Here is a 19,180-nt window from a genome sequence, read left to right as displayed (position 1 = left end):
CTTCAAAAGCCAAGTAAGAATTAATTGCCAAGTAATAATTAATGTGAGGAAGCAATCTGGTATTAAGCAAAGATTAGTTTTTTGCAGTCTGTCTACAATTGCACCCAGAATGGATTCTGAGTGTACTAATGGCTGTATAATAACTTGATAGAACAATGAGGACCTGGGCTAGATCTGGTGACTTGTCAGTGTTGAGGTGCACTATTATCTCACTGCACATCGTAAACACCTGCCCCCCATTTCTGTAGAAATTCAGATTCAGTGCCTTTGGTAATATAAGAACAGGAGTACTTGTGGCACCTTAGAGACTAACAAATTTATTAGAGCATAAGCTTTCGTGGACTACAGCCCACTTCTTCGGATGCATATAGAATGGAACATATAATGAGGAGATATATATACANGACTGCAGAGCTAGAATTGATATGCAAACTAGACACAATCAACTCCGGTTTGAATAAGGACTGGGAATGGCTGAGCCATTACAAACGTTGACTCTATCTCCCCTTGTAAGTACTCTCACACTTCTTATCACACTGTCTGTACTCGGCTAGCTTGATTATCACTTCAAAAGCTTTTTTTCTCTTAATTAATTGGCCTCTCAGAGTTGGTAAGACAACTCCCACCTGTTTATGCTCTCTGTATGTGTGTATATATATCTCCTCATTATATGTTCCATTCTATATGCATCCGAAGAAGTGGGCTGTAGTCCACGAAAGCTTATGCTCTAATAAATTTGTTAGTCTCTAAGGTGCCACAAGTACTCCTGTTCTTCTTTTTGCGGATACAGACTAACACGGCTGTTACTCTGGAACTTTGGTAATATAATTGTGTATGCTCTTCTAATCACTTCTGCAACATTTAAAATGTTCTTTCTTATACTGTATGTATGTAGAACTTGAACATTCTGGCTTTTTAAAATTACAGATCCATGGGATCACTCACTGACAGAAATCTAGACCTGCAGTGCTCTGTATATGCGCATGTAAAATATTGCCAGAAATAAAAAATCCACCACAAGGTGTAAAATGAGATCTTGAATATTAAATATAGCTCCTGTATGTAGGTTTGTGCTCTGCTGCCTTTACTGTAGTGGTTTTCAAGCACACTGCCAGCTGTACACAACATGAAGGTGTTTTTAATCCTGGTGCTTAAATACCCTTTCATGTCCATTTCCACTATTGTTTGATGATCTGCATTATAATTATCAAGAAAATTCAACAGATTAAAAAGCATTTGTTGCCACAAATAAAACTGAAGTGTAAATTTTTAATGTTATTTATCACCCTTCCTTATTTACTTCATGGACTTGGAATAGAAAACTCTGTTAAACTATTATTTAAGTGTACTGAAAACTGGTTAACAATCCACGTTGAACATTTAAGACTGGTAGGCAACCCAGGTAGTCAAATGGACTCTGGAGAGAGATGTTGGGAAGGAATTCTGTCCTAAAGTAGGGAGGCGGAAGAGAGAGAATGGGCACACATACGCAGGAGTGGAGTCACTTGTCCCACCGCCTGAGCAGGGGAGCTGCACAGGAGAAAAGCTGGATTTATGTCTAGAGACCTACCCTTTAAAATGAACATCCAGTTTTCATCTGCAGAATTGGGTAATTAGACATGTAAGTGTTATCATTGCACACATGAATCACACTTGGAAAACTGGAGCTAGAGGTCTCTCTTGTTGAACCAGTGTTCAGCCAGGTTAGAAATAAGTTTTTAGGTCTTCTCCATATTTTATTAAAGCTTATGCTAAAATTATCTAAAACACTGGTTAATAAAGAAGTTTCTATTCATCAGAGTATAATGTTAAATTGTCCAAAAGTAGCAAGTTTGATTTAAAAAGTCATAAAATGGATATAATACATAATCTGCAATATCTCAAATTAGGGTTAATAAATTTAACAGTACACTTAGAAAATACTCAAGATACATCAGATACATCACTCATGGAAAGTTTTATACTAAGAGTAGCTTGTGGAAAATATAATAATGAGTGTAGATTGTCCCTCAGTAATCGAAAATGTAAAGTAGGTTGTCCATGAATAAATACGGTCCACCAGAGAAGAATTTCAGCTACTTTCCTGTCTTTGCTTCTCATTGGCACTGTAGCTCATTTCTCCTGGTATTGCCAATGTCTGGTGATTTATTCTAGTCTAAATAAATGTCTCTTGATCACCTGATGGTGTCTGATGCTGTGAGTCACTGCTTTAGCCGGGCACTGAGCTGACTGATTCCACATTCTAGTAGTACTCGCTTGTTACCAGGATCTCGGGTGCCCCAGGCTCCCACAATCAGTCCATGTGTTTGAACCTTGTAACTCCTGGCCCTCAAAGCATCAGCCAGGGGGGTGTATTTCTTCAGCTTTCGAGCTCTGGCACCGCAGAAGGTCAGGGTTCTGTTCTCAAAAGGAACTGTCATCCACCATGACGACCACCTTCTGTTCCTCATTAGTAATGACTATGTCCAGTCGCAGTTGATTCTCTGTTCCAAGGACAGTGGAGTTCACTGCAACCTTTGCCACGGTTGGTAGAATGGCCTTGATTAGGTGGTCTTGGATAGTGGTGTGGCGCATTTTGTGGCGCAATGACTCCGTTCAGCAGGATGCAATTGAGCCAAGCCCTGTTGTTGAATTTCCAGTCGGCAAATCAGGTGAAACTGTCCCTGGGGAGGAAGTGGTTGCTGGCATCCCACTTGCTTGTCACCTCAAAAGCCACCTCGAAAGCCTTGACCTGGTCCAACTTCCATCTCAGGTTTTCCACTTACTGCCAACGGATGGCATTGTTCAGTGTCCTCTTGAGTATGGTCCTTGCTGTCAGAGTAATGACTGTGTGCTCGATGTTCTTGACCTGTGGCCCCAAGACTCCCAGCTCCTGATGTTCCTCATACCAAGTCCAGAGGCAGCCAATAAGCTGCTGCAGCCATCATGTAGCATTGTGGGTACAAGTCCAAAGTGAAGCAGTGTCTCCCCAGTCTGTTCCAAATTCGCCTTCCGGGGAGCCACTCAAGTATGTGGCAACGTCTTGGCTGGAAGGGGCCCTAGCTATTCGCTTCCTGCTGACATCACGCACAGCACTGGCTGCAGTGCTCCTCACCATAGTGTCCTGGTATGTCAAAAGACAGAATGTGCGAGTGATCACCACAATGTTGCATAGATCACCATTCAAAGAATGTTGACACTACCCTGCCTATGCAAGATGTCCACCAGTTCATTATTGGCCCTCTGAGGAAGGTACATCCACTTCTTCACCACCTACCTTATGGTGTTGTCCGCCTTGTTGAGTTTCCTTCCCACGCTTACATGAATGCCTAAACAAACGTTAATTTAGTCTTGCAACACCTGTGAGAAGTAGGTGTAAACGCTGCTTATTCACTGTGGCTGAACCACAGCAGCCTTTGTGAGACCAGAATGATATTTTTTTTTTTCCTGAGGCAGTAGAGCAGCAGGTTCCTAAACTTTTTGCTAGCACAACCCTATCTTAATGAAGTATTTCCTGCTGGTGACCACAGACAGCATGGAGGATGCCATTTTATAGAGCAAAATGGCAACTTCTGCACAGCGTGACCTCGCACGCTCCGTATGTGTGAAGTCATGCCGCATGGAGGATGCTCTACAAAATGGCACCCTCTGCAAATGGCATCCTCTGCATAGTGTGACCTTGTATGTCTGGTGCGTGTGAGGTCACACTATGCAGAGGATGCCATTTTGTAGAGTGAAATGGTGTACTCCATGCATTGTGACCTTGCACTCACTGTACATGCAAGGTTATGCTGCGTGGCACAAAATGGCATTTTCCACACACTAGAGATTGCCGTCATCCCCTCTGCTGATGGTGTGACCCCATTTGGTGTTGCAACCCACAGTTTTGGAACCGATACAGTAGAGACTCATCATTTTAGATCCAGTGGTCTCAGGTGATTGTGTAACATAGGGAAGAAGAAAAATTATTATCCCCATTTTGCAGAGGTACAGAATGTAAGTGAGCTGTCTGCAGTTACACAAAAGACAGATGGGAATCAAATCCAGATCTCCTGATTGGGTCCAGTGCAAATCTCAAAGTGGCCTTTCCTTGTCCATTGGATTAGACTCCTTGATTGGACTCCCACACTACCAAATGTTGCTGCAGATTGGGAAAGACTCTCCTGAGAGCTAGATTATAGCAGCTCTCAATTTGGTAAGAAAAGGGGGGAAAAAAAGGAATGAGAATATCGTTCTTTAAAACGTGTTTTTGTAATAGCTTTCACTGAAATTTTTCCTTTGTTTAATTTCAATCGAGCTATTCAGCTCATTGACACATTATCTTTTACTTAGGATATCAGCTGCAATGAGATTCAGGTCCTTCCCCAGCAAATAGGAAAACTCCAGTCACTTAGAGAATTAAACATTAGAAGAAATAATCTCCATGTGTTGCCAGATGGTAAGCTGCTCACCATCCTCGTGTTGAACTAGGTCAATTACACAAAACATGAGGGTGTCTGATTTTGTTCTCTTTCCCCCTTAACAGAATTGGGAGACCTTCCCTTGGTAAAGCTGGATTTTTCTTGTAATAAAATTACAGAGATCCCAGTTTGTTACAGGAAATTACGTCATTTACAAGTAATAATTTTGGATAACAATCCAATGCAGATACCACCGGCACAGGTTAGTATAAAAAACTTCCATTTTCTCAACTTTTCCAGGATTTTAAGAAAGGATGAGATGTGTTAGGTTAATTACCAACCAACTGGCAGTGGCACAAGAAAATATCATAAGGGCATTTCTTGACCCATAATCCTTTGCTCAAAACATTATTTTGTAGTTTAGTCATTCATCCCACCTTTTACATTACTTAATCTGGAGGCCAGACTAGATAATTGTAATAGTCCATTCTATCCTTTAATTAAAAAATAAATAAAAAAAAACCAACCTATGAATAAACCCCTGAAAATCAGGCTAATGCTGATTATATTATGGGGTAGTCTGATAAATTGTCATGAACATCCAAAGATTTAACTCAGGAGAAAAATTGTAGGTGTGAATGTTAGGGTCAGTCGTCTTTCTCCCACACACAAACATCTTTCTTTCTCTGCATCCATGTTTCTGCTTGTTCTTTCCACTTGCTTTATGTTGCTGATCTTTTCCTCAACCCAGCCCTATAGAAACATAATGAGCAAGGTCCACCCCCAAAAGTCTTAAAAATCAGTTTAATCTAATCTGAAACTACAAACAATATCCGGCACTAGTCATAATTGCATGGTAATTGAATTAGTTATTGAATAACGTCATTACAGGGTGGATTAAAGGCACCCAAACAGCGATATCTTTGCATTTCCATACCTTAACATCTTTGGATTTCTTTTAAGTTTAATTCTAATATTCCTGGGCTTGTGATGCTTGTTTTGGAGATAATTGCTACATCCCTTTTTTTAACCGTTAAATTACTGATACGTACACAACCTTGACTCCAGGTCAGCGTAGTTTTTATCTTGGTATTATATAGCACTTTATTTTCAAATGTCAGAAAGGGAAAAAACATCATAAAATTTACTTTAATACAGTTGTATGAGTTGTACTTATTAGAAACAACTTTGACAAGAAAATTAATGTTGGAGTTTAATTTTGTTTGTTTATAACCCATATACTGGCTTAGTTTGATATGTATTGAGTTTCATACAGCATGTATCAGAAATGTCCAAACTCAGCTCCTTTCCTCCCTGATCCCTGAGATGTTATTTACCTTTGTTGCGGCTTCAGCCACCCTGGTACCTTTCCCTCTGATCGGTATTCTGATGCTTCTGTGTCTGATGTATGCAGTGTTGTTGTAGCCATGTTGCTCCCAGAATATTAGTGGCAAGGTGGTTGAGGTAATACCTCTTACTGGACCAGCTTCTGTTGGTGAGAGAGACAAACTTTCGAGCTTACACTGCTCAAAAGTTTGTCTCTCACCAAGAGAAGTTGGTCCAATAAGACACATCACGTCACCCACCTTGTCTCTGTGCCTGATGTCATTCAGACCACGGGTAGCCTTCTCTGCTGACCTTACTCGGCAGGCAGGCAGGCAGCCCTGGCAGTTTTATGTACCCAAAGAGTAGGTCTGCTTGTCTTGGGCTTCTGGACAATTAGATTTTTTTTTCCACCCTGACTGCTAAACTACTAAAGCTCCATTTTTTTTCATTTGAATAGTAGAAAGTAAATGAAAATAACTCTTAAATGTAGACAGTATCTGATGTATGATATTATAAATATGCCATGCATCTAAATTAATTTTTTCATGTGTTTCTTAACAGATATGTTTAAAGGGCAAAGTTCACATATTTAAATTCCTCAGTATTCAAGAATGCCTCAGAATAGATAAAAAACCAGATTCCTTAGATCTTCCATCACTGGGTAAAAGAATCCCATCCCAGCCACTCACAGACAGGTATAACCGTTCTTCTTTAGAACTACTTAATGTTTGCTATGAAATAAGTGTTTAGGATAATGGAGAACTACTCTCACAATAAGGTCATGTAATTTTAATAGTTGTATTTACTTTTAAGGCATCATTATTACAAGTTAATTGATTAACTGCTTTCAAGAAGAATTATATCAATTACATTCTCTCTCTTCATTCTTGTTATCTTTTGCTACAAAGCCAATAGTAATTGTACTTTTTCAAATTTTCAGTAGTAGAGTACATCAGAAATTAGAATAAAGATGGATTTTGAATGCGTGTTTTGAAATGGGCAGCTTTTCTTTTTCATACTACTACAGTACAGTCTAGTATTGAAGTTATATTCCTCTGAGCTTGCTCAAAATAGAACTGTATTGCTAGATGGAAAGCCTGCCTTCCAATGCTGATCCAGCTGCATAAATTTATAAGGAATTATAAAATGAGAAATACCTTACAAAGCTTCAGAAAAACAAGAGAAATCAAACTGAAAAGTTCAAATGAAGTAAAAAGTGCAATATATTTTGCTGGACTTTCTCAATTAAGATACTTCTGTTAACTGCTTCAGAACTATCTGATATCAACAGTCTTTAACCAGTCTTGTTTTAGGAAACTGTATTACCTACAGCACAAGACTTTACCCTTGCCAATATACTTAAAATTTCATCCACACCCTGTGCCAGTATTTGTTGACTTGGTGCTGAATAACCGAGAAAAGCTGTTTGCTGTGACAGGGATCTCTGGAACATTCAACCTCTGTGAGAGAACAACGAGTTAGTTATCAAAGGGGCTTAACAAAGCATAATGAGATGAAAATGTACAAATGTGAATGTAGGCTGGATATCAGACACAATACCACACCTGAGGGCTTGTCTACACTGGGAAATAGCCTGGAATAGCTATTTTAAACTAGCTCCCCACGTGGACACTCTTATTCTGCACGGAGAGTGGATTAAGCTAAACTGCGAGAAGGAACTCTTAGTGCAGAATGAGTGTCTCTGTGGGGGGTTAGTGCAGAATATTGCACTTGAAATTCACACAGCGCTTGAATGGACTTCGGGAAACAATCCTGAATTTTTTGGGAAGTTGGACGAGATAACCCAATTGATCTTCTCAACCTTAAATTTCTATCTGATATCCTTCTTTAAAATAGCCTCTCAGCACACTAACATTTCTATAGTGGGTCTTGTGTCACAGATAGGTGTAAAAGAAAGCAATAAACCCTTTGTCCCAGCAACCATAGAGATATGGGGGGAAACATCTTCAAAATGGTGTCTTCCTTTCACTTACCATTTAGAAAAGCGATATCTTGTCTTACCTGCAATGCCTTCTCTTTGTTATAGTATGGAAGACTTTTATCCCAATAAAAATCATGGTCCTGACTCTGGCATTGGCAGTGATAATGGGGATAAAAGATTGTCTACAACTGAAGTGAGTGGTTTTTTTTACTATTCACTGTATATTTTTTATTTTTCTGTGTTGATAGAAGAGGGCTGAAAGGACAGTAATTTTCTTCATTTACAGAAGCAGTTTATTGTTTAGCTTGTGCATAATTTTGCTGCGCTAAATTGCTTATTTCTTTGTCATTCAGATGTGCTTTGTAGAATTTGAGAAAGCTTAAATGCAATGCATATTGCAGTTAAATGAACTCAGTAAAATGTGCGACAAACTTACTGTAAACAGTGTAGTTGTAGCTGTGTGGTCCCAGAATATTAAACAGACAAGGTGGGTGAGGTAATATCTTTTATTGGACCAACTTCTGATGGTGAAACTTGCTGTCAAGCATAGAATGATGACACTAAATATTAACATTATTTATATGTCCCTCTGAATATTTAGCCCTTAGTTGCATGGTGCTCTGTCACCCTACTCCAAGCTTTTTTAAAATTGAACTCTGAACCAAATCAGTGGTGGCTTGTTTGGCCATTTTCAGATAGAAAATGCAAGATCATTTTTTAAAACAGGGAACAATTAATTTGAGAGTTGCTTTTGTTTTTCTAATCATTTCTGTTTTAATATAAGTTGAGGTATAATGTATTTTTCTTTGCATTGGCTGTTTATTAATGGGGACTATTGATTGACATATTAGCCATATTATCAACAACATTTAAAAACTATAAGGGAATTGGGGTTTTTATCCTATTTTTCCAATAGCTTGCTTATGTAGCTGTATGAATCTTTGTGTAATCAACTACAGTTTGAGTAACAGCAGTACTAAAATTGAATATGGTAAAATTATAAAACTGGGACTAAGGGAAGATTTAAGTCTAGGCTAAAAAAATGTACTTGCAAATTCATCTGAAGCATAATTAGATTGTTCGTAGGAAATTGTAAAGTGGAGGAGTATTCCAGGATTATGTCAAGAAAGGTCAAACTGATTAGAAGTAAAGTGGCCACACAAACTTAATGGACAGAATCACAGCTCCTTTAATTAAGTGTGGTTGTGCTTGGTAATTGTTTGGGTGGAGAAATGTCTGTGTGCTTCAGAAACTGTTGATTTTGTAGGTAACACACTTTACTCAGCTAAGAGACCAGTGGCCCCAAAATTGTGCTGCAGGGCACTGTAAATAAAACGTAGTGTCTTTCAGATGAAACGAAACATGTCTTGACCACAGTTTGCATTCATTATAAGTGTTTCACCTAAATCTTCCCTCATAGTAGGCTCTTTAACGACATTCAGATTCTATGTTGTAATTTGTGGTTTATCAGTAAGCTGAGTAATTAATATGCCAGTCATGTTTTAATTCTGATTATTCTTTGCAGCCATCTGATGATGACACAATCAGCCTTCACTCTCAGGTATCAGAATCGACGAGGGAACAGACGTTAAGGAATGACAATCATTTAATAGGAAGTAGATTTGACTCACATAAAGGTAATGCCTAATCTTTTTAGTACACAGAAACACTGTATTGTTTCAGGTGCAGATAATTTTCGTTAAGCACTGCACAAGATTATATGATGTATTAGATCTGTGCATTTATACTCAAGCAACATTGTAATAAAATTATAAATATAAGATCAACAAACATACAACAAAGAAAAAGCCATCTCTTGAAAATCTTGTCTAGCTATATAGCAAGAGCTCACTGTATTAGTTATATTTGACTTTGTCACAAGTACCTCTTAGGAATAACATTAGGTTGAGAGAACTGTTTAACATTTTCTTTTTTTCAAACTTGATCAATCATCCCTAGACCAGGAGGTGTATGATTACATTGACCCTAACACAGAAGATGCAGCTATTCCTGAACAAGGAGATGTACAAATGGGACCGTTTGTCTCTTATGTTAAGGTAACGTAACTTAATAAGTGGAAAACATTAGATGGCGCATCTTGGTCATTAATGTCTAAACTCTTAATTTTTTTTCCTTCTGTATAAGGAACGAGGAAAACACCCTGAGAAATTGCAGAAAATAGAAGGGAATGATGAGTGGGGAGATGAAAAAAGGTAGGCCTTATAAATATCTCTTGAGAAGTCAATATTTCCAAAGCAGAGTTCTGCGATAGTGGGTACAAGCACCTGCAGTTGGGCAGAAGATCAGCTTTTAGGAAGAGTTTTTTGCTGTCAAGTAACACGATCATTTGCTTAAAAAAACAAGTCCCCAAACATGCATGCCTTTCCATAACCTGCTGAAAACAGAACGTTCATCTTTCAGGCTTCAGAAAGAGCAGCTATTGGCAGAGGAAGATGATGAATTGAAAGAAGTGACTGACTTGAGAAAAATAGCCGCTCAGCTACTGCAACAAGAGCAGAAAAACAGGTAATACGAAATCCAACTACAGTAAACATGGCACACAACTTGTCTAACCCATTTGTTTTTCCATGTAAGTTGTCTGGTTAAAACTCTCGTTTGTTTGTTTTATTGCTTTGAGGATACACTTGTGCAACTAAAGACATTAAACAGTCAAGCAAATTTATACCAAATGTTTAGGGGGGGGTGTCTCTTGTCTGTTTTCATAAAATCGCTTGACAGAGAAGCAACAGTGTCCAGATGTAACCTGTATATTGTGATAGATAGCAATTAATTATTATTTTTTTCATTGCTCATCTAGTGGAAAGGAGAGCAGGAAATTCATTTGATGTGAACATCTTATGTTTCATAATGTTAAGCTAGTCATTGATTATCTGATCAGGTGTTTAACACTGGCAGTTTTCAAAGTGAGACACTCCTATGTAAAAATGATGGAAACTAGTAATGACAAATTCTTGGCATTATTGCTGATGTGCTAAAATGCTCTAAGCATAGATTATAAATGACCATTTAGCACCATGTACTGCTTGTGTGTGGTTTGTTATTTTTACAGAATATGAAGTTTTCAGTGAATGAAGGATACCAGATTTTAGAGGATAACTCCTCCATTCAGACTACCAAGATATAACATTTTGCTAAAGGATGAGGAGGGAGGACCCTTGCTCAAGCATGTGTCTTTCAAATGATAAAACACACAAACAAGTTGAATAGCAGTAGTCCATCCTGGCCATCTAGCTAGCTGGCAGTTTCCAATGGGCATTGCAGAGGAAGGGGCTCTTGAGGAGGGATTTGGAGTGGGAAAGGAGAGTGGTTTTATGGACTAGTTTGGGCAGGGTATTCTATATATATGTGTAACAAGGAAGAAAATAAAAAGGTGCTCCTGGAATGGGAAAAACGGGTGATGGAGTGAGAAGGGGAAAGAAGGCAATATGAGAAGATACAAGAGAGGATAAGTAAGGAAGGGCTAAGTTGTTATTGATAAGGACCAGAAGCTTGTATTTGATGTTGGGGAGAATGGAATAGAACCAGTGCAATCCTGAATGGAAGGGCTCTGAGAGGATTATTTGGGCGAGTCAGTGGCACATTGGCAGATGGATTTCTGGATGTGGCATTCAGTGATGGTGAAGAAGTGGTGTTCTATAAGGAACATGGCAGAACTAAGAGGGGTTAAAGAGTATTTGTAGTAGGGGAATCTGCATGGTCATAGGATTTCCCACCAATGTGCTCAGCTGTGCAGGAGCAAGACTGAAGGAAGCAGAGAGAGTGTGGCAGCAATCTAGCAAGATGACACATTCCATAATCCGATGAATACAGTTTTCATTAGTGTCTTAAATTTCAGCATCGCAATGAGATGCTGGGGATGCTACACATCTGTTTGTCTTCAAACATTGTGAAAGATATTAAACCCTAAAATATCCTGATATTGCAGCTGCATATTGTCAAGCTTTAGAAATTGGCCAGAGTTTATCCCCATTGAGTACTTATTATATCACAACTAATGAATTGGTGTTAGCTGAGTTTAATATTAACTGTGTGAAAAGATAATATGAATGTTTCTATAGCTATAATGACTTGTAATTCTATTTAAAGTATTTAGGAATGTGGACGTGTCCATAGGGAAGGGAAATATTATTAAGGAAGAGAGATAAGTAGGAAACAGTAATGTTTAGTCCTGGTTAGCTGGCAACTGGCAAAAAAGAAATTAGAAAAGAAAATATTTTGAATTCTTTCTGTACTATAAAATATAAACAATATTTAAAAATTATAGTAAACATTGTTTCAAAACAGTCATGTTAGTTTTTTTAAATGGTGATAATTATATTGGAAAAACATGTTGTAAATCTCCTTATGTCATCATTTGTTACACCAAACGTTTCCTCTGTGACCAGACTTCTAACCTAGTGCTGCTTTAAATTACTTTTGTTAAGCATAGCCGTTACTGTGTTGTATTTAGTAATTGAGTTCAGAACTCTACATTCTGCTTTGGTTGGCATTGCAATGGTTATACTTGCATGAACCTATTGATTTGCTAAGCTTTACTGCTATATCTGTGACACTCGTATTTAATATTTGTGTGCATTTTTTAAAATGTGGAGACAAACTCAGCACTGATTTAAACTATATGCAGTCAGCAAAATATAGCAAGATGTAAGTCGGCCCTGATTTTTATCATAATTTTTTGTGACTGTATAATTCCTTGTAGTGACCGCAATAAGAATTGGAATTAGAGATTAACAGTTGAAATATTTCTGGTTTTGGATCTACAACTTTGTAAACATTTAGATTGTGCAATTTTGACCTGATCACATGGACTCCTCTAAAATTTGTGCAATCTAATAATTTCTTATTAACCTTAACTCTGATCATTTAGCATGTTTTCTTTTAATCCTGTGAAATCTATCCTCTTTTTCTTTTCTGCTTGCTATACTAATGACTTCCCTGTCCTCTCCCATCAACTTCTCCTGCTTCCTTCTTCCATCTCTGGGTTTGGTGTACATGAAATGTGAATACAGACGGAGACCATTAACCTATAGAACTTCATTCAGTGAAAAACTCTTCCAGAGGACGAGGGCTGCAGGACGTGCATCCAGGTATCTAGTGTTTGTGGAGCTTAAAACTCTGAAGATCGCATGTTAGACAAAAGCAATATTATCAAGACTTGGCTTATGCAAAATAGAACAAAGTAACTGAGTGAATTAGTATAGGATATTTAATGGCCAAAAAACTGATCACAAACTAAATTGTTATGAACACGTTCAATATTGTCCAAGAGGAAGTGCGTTTGTATTTCAGAACATTAGGAAATTTAACATTAGCTATTCAGCGGTAACTTCCAATTGTAAGCTTGACTTTTTTTTTTTTTTCAGGCCTTCTGCCTATTGATTTTAGAATCCATCTGAATTCCTTACCCCACTTGCAAGACCCACCAAGGTCCTGTAAACCTGGCATATTCTGCAGGGACTCCTGTCACTGAGTAATTCTTGAGTATTTTAAGCTAAGGGGACTTCCAGGCAAAAATCTTTTAACATCCAGTTAAGGTGTCATGACACAATTTTTCACTTGACTTGGAAAATTCTTGAACAGTGTAGTGTATTCAGGAAACACAAACATTAGAGCCAAGTGAAGATTCCACATTATTTAAAAACAAAACAACCTATTAATCTTTGGAAAGTAAGCACAGGTAAGGTCAGCCCCCCATCATTCCTTCTAATCTGAAGTTTGGAGAAGATGCTGTACTTGTAATGTCTGTCAATGGAAGACTGAAAATCTGAGTGATTTTCATTTACCATGCAAAAATTAAACTTCATGACGGTCAGGTGGAGATTGTATACACTAGTTTGCTGTACAGCAAAATTTGTATAATTGTCAGGACATGGAATCTTTTTAAACAGGAGAAAAACGATGGTACTCATGCTATATGTCTTGCAAAGAAATACGGAAGTACTCTTCTAGTGATAAATAAGGCCAGACTCCCTTCAACTACTGATTGTCATGTACTATAAAGAGTGAGGGTTGAGTGTGAAGAGATGTGATGTGGATGGAAATGGTGGAATCTGTCCTGGTAGCATCACTCTGAGAATAACTTGAGTTAAGAATTTGTGAGCGACTTGACACATTCATTTTTCATTAGACCCTTCAGTTTGTTGACTTTTTTTTTTATAAAATGGAATCTTAGTTTTGGAGTTACAAAGCTTTCTAATGTCTGGTGGTTGGTTTGTTTTTTGAGAAAAGTATAATGTTCTCAAGGGGTGGGGCAATGTTTGGAATGAACGAATGACTCTTTTTTCCCAGTTCAGAGAATTTTACCTTGAACTGTTGGGCTTGGAAACTTAGTAAATACAGATTAATTAGCTTCCATGCAGTTTTATAAACAGGTTGTAGACAACATTTTCCCAACGAACCTGCAAAAATCCATTTAGCTCTGTCATTCAGTCTCACAGGAAATTCGAAAAGCCCTGACTAGTCAAACATCCAACCACTAACCTGACAGATACTGAATTTGCTGTTACTTACTAGTGCATTTACTCTAAGAATTCATTTTTGAGTATACCGTTCCAGACTGTTTTCAATACTGGAAAAAAGCTCTGAATTTATTTTTACAAGTACAGTATTTAAAATATATTTGAACACCCATATAAATGTCTTGGTTTTTAATGATTGGAAACATCAATGACTTGTATCATTAATGGAAATAGCTTCAACCAGCAAAACTGCACACGTCGTTACTATTTAATGTGTCAAACGGCTTATTTCTAAAACTGCATGTCAGTCTTACATGAAATCATTTTATCTACACTGACAGTTTCGGTTGTGACATCAAAGTTAAGTGATTCAAATTATTCCATTTTTTAATCTTCAATTCTATTCCAAGGGTCTTATTTTACCATCAGTATCCTCTAAATTGTCCACTGACTTCAGTGGAAATATTTCCTGAAAACGAATGATCCTAAAATGGTTTCATTATATTACAGTATTTGCTATATCACATAGCACAAACATTGTAGTCTTATGTAAGTATTTGTTCTGGATACTTAAAATTTTTTTTCCCTACGTCAAAACACCCCAAAATATTCAGTCCTTAAAGACTGAATATAGGGAATGTGGACTGGAGGGAGTATATTTTCCAGTTTCAGAGTTTAATCTGCATGATTTTATTGCGTTGAATGAGATTTGTACAGTCACACCACCATACAACACTTACCCTGTCATTGAAAAGTGTTTATAGTACCATTAAGCTGAGCCACCTATGATGAGGTTGAATGAAAGCCTGTGATACAAGTCCACAGTTAAAATTAATTCACTGCTACTAAAGACAGTTGTAAGAGAATGATTAATCTGTGACTTAAAATGTAGGTGTCTATTTCACTTTCCCAATTTTACTCTTTATCCTTCTAGTACATATTTGTTTTTATTATCATTATTATCATCAATCAATCATCATCATTATTATTACTGAATTCTAGGTTTTTGTGTAATTTAAGAGTACACTTTGATTTCACGGTGAGCAGGACTGAGAACAATGGAGTATTACAGTGCAACATTTTCTGTCCTAAGAATTCAAAAATCCTGAGTCCAACCCCAAAATAGCATGAGACTTGCTTGAAAATGTTCAGTTATAAAAATTACTCTGTTTATTGGTTTGCCTTCTGTCTTTTTAATCCTTTAAGGGGGGCAGCCCCATCTCTTTCTACACTGTGTGTGATTGTTTCAGGGTAATAATCCACCCCTAAATGCACACACAAGCATAGGCCACCAGCTGTTTTGAGGGTGACTTCAGTTGCCCATTCCAGGGTTGAGGAGGGTAATTGCCATTTTATTCAGCGCCATTCTCCCCATCATTGTTCTGACTCCCTCCCAATTCTCTCAGCCTTTCCCGCAGTCTCCTGCTCAAAACCCCACTGCCAGTTTCCTGTTTATTTTACATTTCCTCTGCTCCCCATGCTGGGCCTCACTAGTCACCTGTATGTTCTTCCTGACTGCTCTCACGCTGCCTTCCCAGGCCCCACTGTCTCCTGTCTTTGGGTAGATACTGACTGGGCCTCTAAGCTGAAGGCTGGCTGGCTTTAAACCCAATGAGAACAGTTGATGTGGTGGCCTCTTGTGTAAAAAATGAGGAAGGAGACCTGGATTTTTCTTAGATTGTAAAGAGTTGTTTTGGTTTGGGTTTTCTTTTTTTAAAGAAATACCTACTATTGCAAGACTTGAGAAAGCATAAAAGTTGGAAACTCTGCTATTGACTTCAGTGGAAGCAGGACTGGGCTCTGTTGGGTTTTCTTTATATAAGCACATTCAGATTCTATGTAAGATCTATGCCACTTAAATATTCAGAGTGTTTATTTTGTAGGAAGCATTTAATGGAGAAGGCGCTGTATACTTTACAGAGGTTGCTAACTAGAGAGCTGTCAGATAAATGTGTGTTTTCTTTGTAGGCTTCTTAATCATTCGACCTCAGTAAGCACAAGAAACAGGCCAAAGCAGACTGTGGAATCTGAAAAAAGGTATTAAGACATTTTTAGCACTTTCTTTCATAGTACTGAAGTAAGATTTTTTTTTTTGTGAACATTTTATACAGGGTAGGGAAGGAACACTGAACAATGAGGACTGAATTCTTCCCTTGAATGTTCGCGACTTTTGTGGGAGCCTCACACTCCTTCCACTGACAAAATTTGGATGTGAAATACAGCTGTTGGAATAATAATACCAGAGCACTTTTTAGCTGTTCTGGGATTGTGGTGGTAGTCTCCTTCAAGAAATTATTTTTTGTTTAATTCTGGTATAATATGATCATTAAGACATTTTACAGCAGTGTATTTTTCTGTAGATCTGATATCACGTTTCATGGTGTGAAAAAAACTGAAAGTTCTTATTCTTTCAGCCATGAGTTCATAAAATGATTAGTATTCCGGACCGCTCTGTGCCCTTTACTGTATTGCTACTCTACTGGGTGACCTTATCTGCCTTTTGTGATGAGAGACCCAAACTTTACTTATACCAGTGTTGATAAAGGGGTATGTTTTTAAGAAACAAAGGCCAGAGTTGCTTGGTGTCTGCTAACACCACCCTCTGACTCACGGTCCCCAGCAGCAGAAAATCAATCTCAGGGGGGTGAGGGATTCAGCAGAGTAAGGTTCTCACAGCTGAGAGTCTGGTTGAGGAGCTGATTCAATGGAAAACTTGGGGGTTCAGCAGCTAGCAGGGAGGCCTGCTCTTCCCAGGCTTGATTTTTCTCTCCACTTGGTCCCTGGTGGGCACAGTGAGGTGCAGTTTGCACTTCCCTGCACCATTGGGACTGAATTGAATTCTAGTATCTTACCTAAGTATCTAACATTCGTATGGTTTGGGTCGCTCAGATTCCATTGCTGAAGTTCAGTTATAAATTGAAGAATTTTGTTCTAGATCACTAAAAGCTTACACCAGTTCCTCTGATAATGCATGTTTGAAATACTTGGGAATGAATTGCATAGTTCCCTTTCACTTATTTCTTTCTGTCAATGATATGTGCCTACTATATGTTGTAGTAACATCCAAGATTATTCTGACAGAAGTCAGTGAAAATATTTTTATTTTTCATTTTGTTTACTTGGTGCATTTGGCAGGTTGTGTGTAGAATCAGTTTCACTGTTTGCCCTCTTTAGTCAGTTTGTCTGTTTCTTTCTGGTTGAAAAGAACAGATAAAAGGTAAAAATTTTATAAGGCATTTTAAGGAAAAAACTCAGAACGCTCTCTTTGAAAGGGTGCCCTGTCAAAAGAATTTGTTTTAGTTTGCCAATTTTAAAAGAAATGCAAGTTGATCGTGTCCCTTAGATGTCAGTTTTGTTTAATTTTGGCATGTCCCTAATGTGAAAAGCTCTCTCGGCCATTGAGTTTAATTTACCAGTTTTATTCTTTGAAATATAGTCAGATTAGTTTCTTATCTATGTTAGGAATAACTTGGGGGTAACTTTGAATTTCTCACTTTGAACATTTAAGTAGAACTTGAAAAAATTAGTTTTGGTGTTTAACTTAAACTGTTAGTAATCTGAAAAACACTTCTATATGGTGTAAACAGTGCATTTCCAAGTTATTTAGGCATTAAAATTGAGCAGTAAACTGAAAGCAAACTTTTTTAATCCTAAATTTTGTTTTTTTTTTCTAGGGATACTGTTGGTTTGCTAGAGTTCTTTAATGGAGGTTTTTGCTGTTTGTGGCTGCTAATAAACATTTCCCAATTGTAAATAGAAGCATCAGGAGTGGAAAAGCTACTCTGCAAATCATATCTGTGAATAATGCCAAATCCTAAACCCAGCTACTGGGCAGGGGAGAGCACAATTACAATTACTTGGTATATTCAGGAGCGATCATGGGGGGGGAAGGCCCTCTTCATAAGGTAGATTTTAACTAGCATCTTTTTGTCTGTGTTTGAACCAGTCCTAGGTAGAGGACCAATAGATATAGATATTTTATTTCTAAGAAACAAATTTGTCAGATTCAAACTTCCCTTTTAATGTCGGAACCGTTTTGAACAGTAAAATTAGAGCCCTAGAGTCCTGATCCTTTGTCTGTGACAACATAATCCTCTCCTCAGCAGCCTAGTCTGTAACTAACAGGATTTTCCTCAAGTAAGGAATAATCAACACAAGTAGATGGAACTTAAAAACAGGATCTTTGTTTCCTTTCTGCCTTTCCATTTATTACTGCAAGTATTTAATAGGAAATAGATATACAAGTAAAATTTTCACTAAATATAATTTTTTCAATGCTTTCTATTCAGATTGGATTTCCTTGGTGAATAGGTCTATAAATGATAAATACATATTTAAGTGATTTAAAAATTATGTATGATGTATCTCACCACAGGACTGGTTCCAAGCATCTTAACGTGTATTGTGCCTTTTGAAAAAGGTACATTATCCATGTCTAAACCAAAAATGAGTTCTTAGAGGATTCACTCACTGCTGGTAGCACCACCTGCTTGCCACCCTGGGGATTAGGTCTGGCCAGGCCTTGTGCCCTCCCCTGATGGTGTCTCTTTCTTTGTCCTCTCGCCCTGCGGACCCCTCTCACTCCAGGAACCCCAGCCTCCTCTTCATGATTCGGCCCCTCTAGCCAGGTCACCATACTTATTTCCTGCCTCTCTCCACCCCTTCCCCCCCGGGTTATCAAAGTCCCTCTTGAAAAATGGGTTCAGGCAGTTTTCTTACTCACTGCCCCACTGGTGCCATTTCATCAGTGGCTGGTAGCCCCCTACTGGACCTGGATATGCCCTCTACTCTGGGTCCTGGCTCAGGGGCCCTGTCATCGGCAGCCAAGGTTTGATCTATCCCATACCTCGCTGCTTTCCCCCTGAGCCTTGTCCTACTTTCCTAGCTTCCCCCCTCTCGGGTTTGTCAACCTCCCAATTCCCTCTTCCCAGGGAGTGACTTTGGACTATCCTCTATAGCAGTGATTCTCAAACTAGGGCCGCTGCTTGTTCAGGGAAAGCCCCTGGCGGGCCGGGCCGGTTTGTTTACCTGCCGCATCTGCAGGTTCGGCCGAT

General features: G+C 38.3%; 1 protein-coding gene across 7 annotated transcripts in view; it reads left to right on the top strand.

Annotated features, from left to right (window-relative positions):
* LRCH2 (leucine rich repeats and calponin homology domain containing 2) overlaps positions 1-19,180 on the top strand; it is a 108,063-nt gene that overhangs the window by 50,927 nt on the left and 37,956 nt on the right. For 5 of the 7 annotated variants that reach the window (XR_004647170.1, XM_034781988.1, XM_034781989.1 and 2 more), the window contains 10 exons: positions 4,312-4,417; positions 4,505-4,641; positions 6,267-6,400; positions 7,753-7,840; positions 9,173-9,284; positions 9,607-9,704; positions 9,793-9,860; positions 10,069-10,173; positions 12,678-12,755; positions 16,095-16,163. Coding sequence is in view for 6 of the 7 variants with exons in the window: in XM_034781988.1 (XP_034637879.1) it covers positions 4,312-4,417; positions 4,505-4,641; positions 6,267-6,400; positions 7,753-7,840; positions 9,173-9,284; positions 9,607-9,704; positions 9,793-9,860; positions 10,069-10,173; positions 12,678-12,755; positions 16,095-16,163 (995 nt within the window). In the remaining variant the exon portion in view is untranslated. Of the gene's footprint in view, positions 1-3,048; positions 3,232-4,311; positions 4,418-4,504; positions 4,642-6,266; positions 6,401-7,752; positions 7,841-9,172; positions 9,285-9,606; positions 9,705-9,792; positions 9,861-10,068; positions 10,174-12,677; positions 12,756-16,094; positions 16,164-19,180 lie in introns of those variants that run through there. The other 2 variants (XM_034781992.1, XM_034781990.1) reach the window with 2 other exon arrangements.

Source organism: Trachemys scripta, chromosome 9 (assembly GCF_013100865.1).
Source record: "Trachemys scripta elegans isolate TJP31775 chromosome 9, CAS_Tse_1.0, whole genome shotgun sequence".
Lineage (NCBI taxonomy): Eukaryota > Metazoa > Chordata > Testudines > Emydidae > Trachemys > Trachemys scripta.
This window is presented reverse-complemented; position numbering and strand designations above follow the sequence as displayed.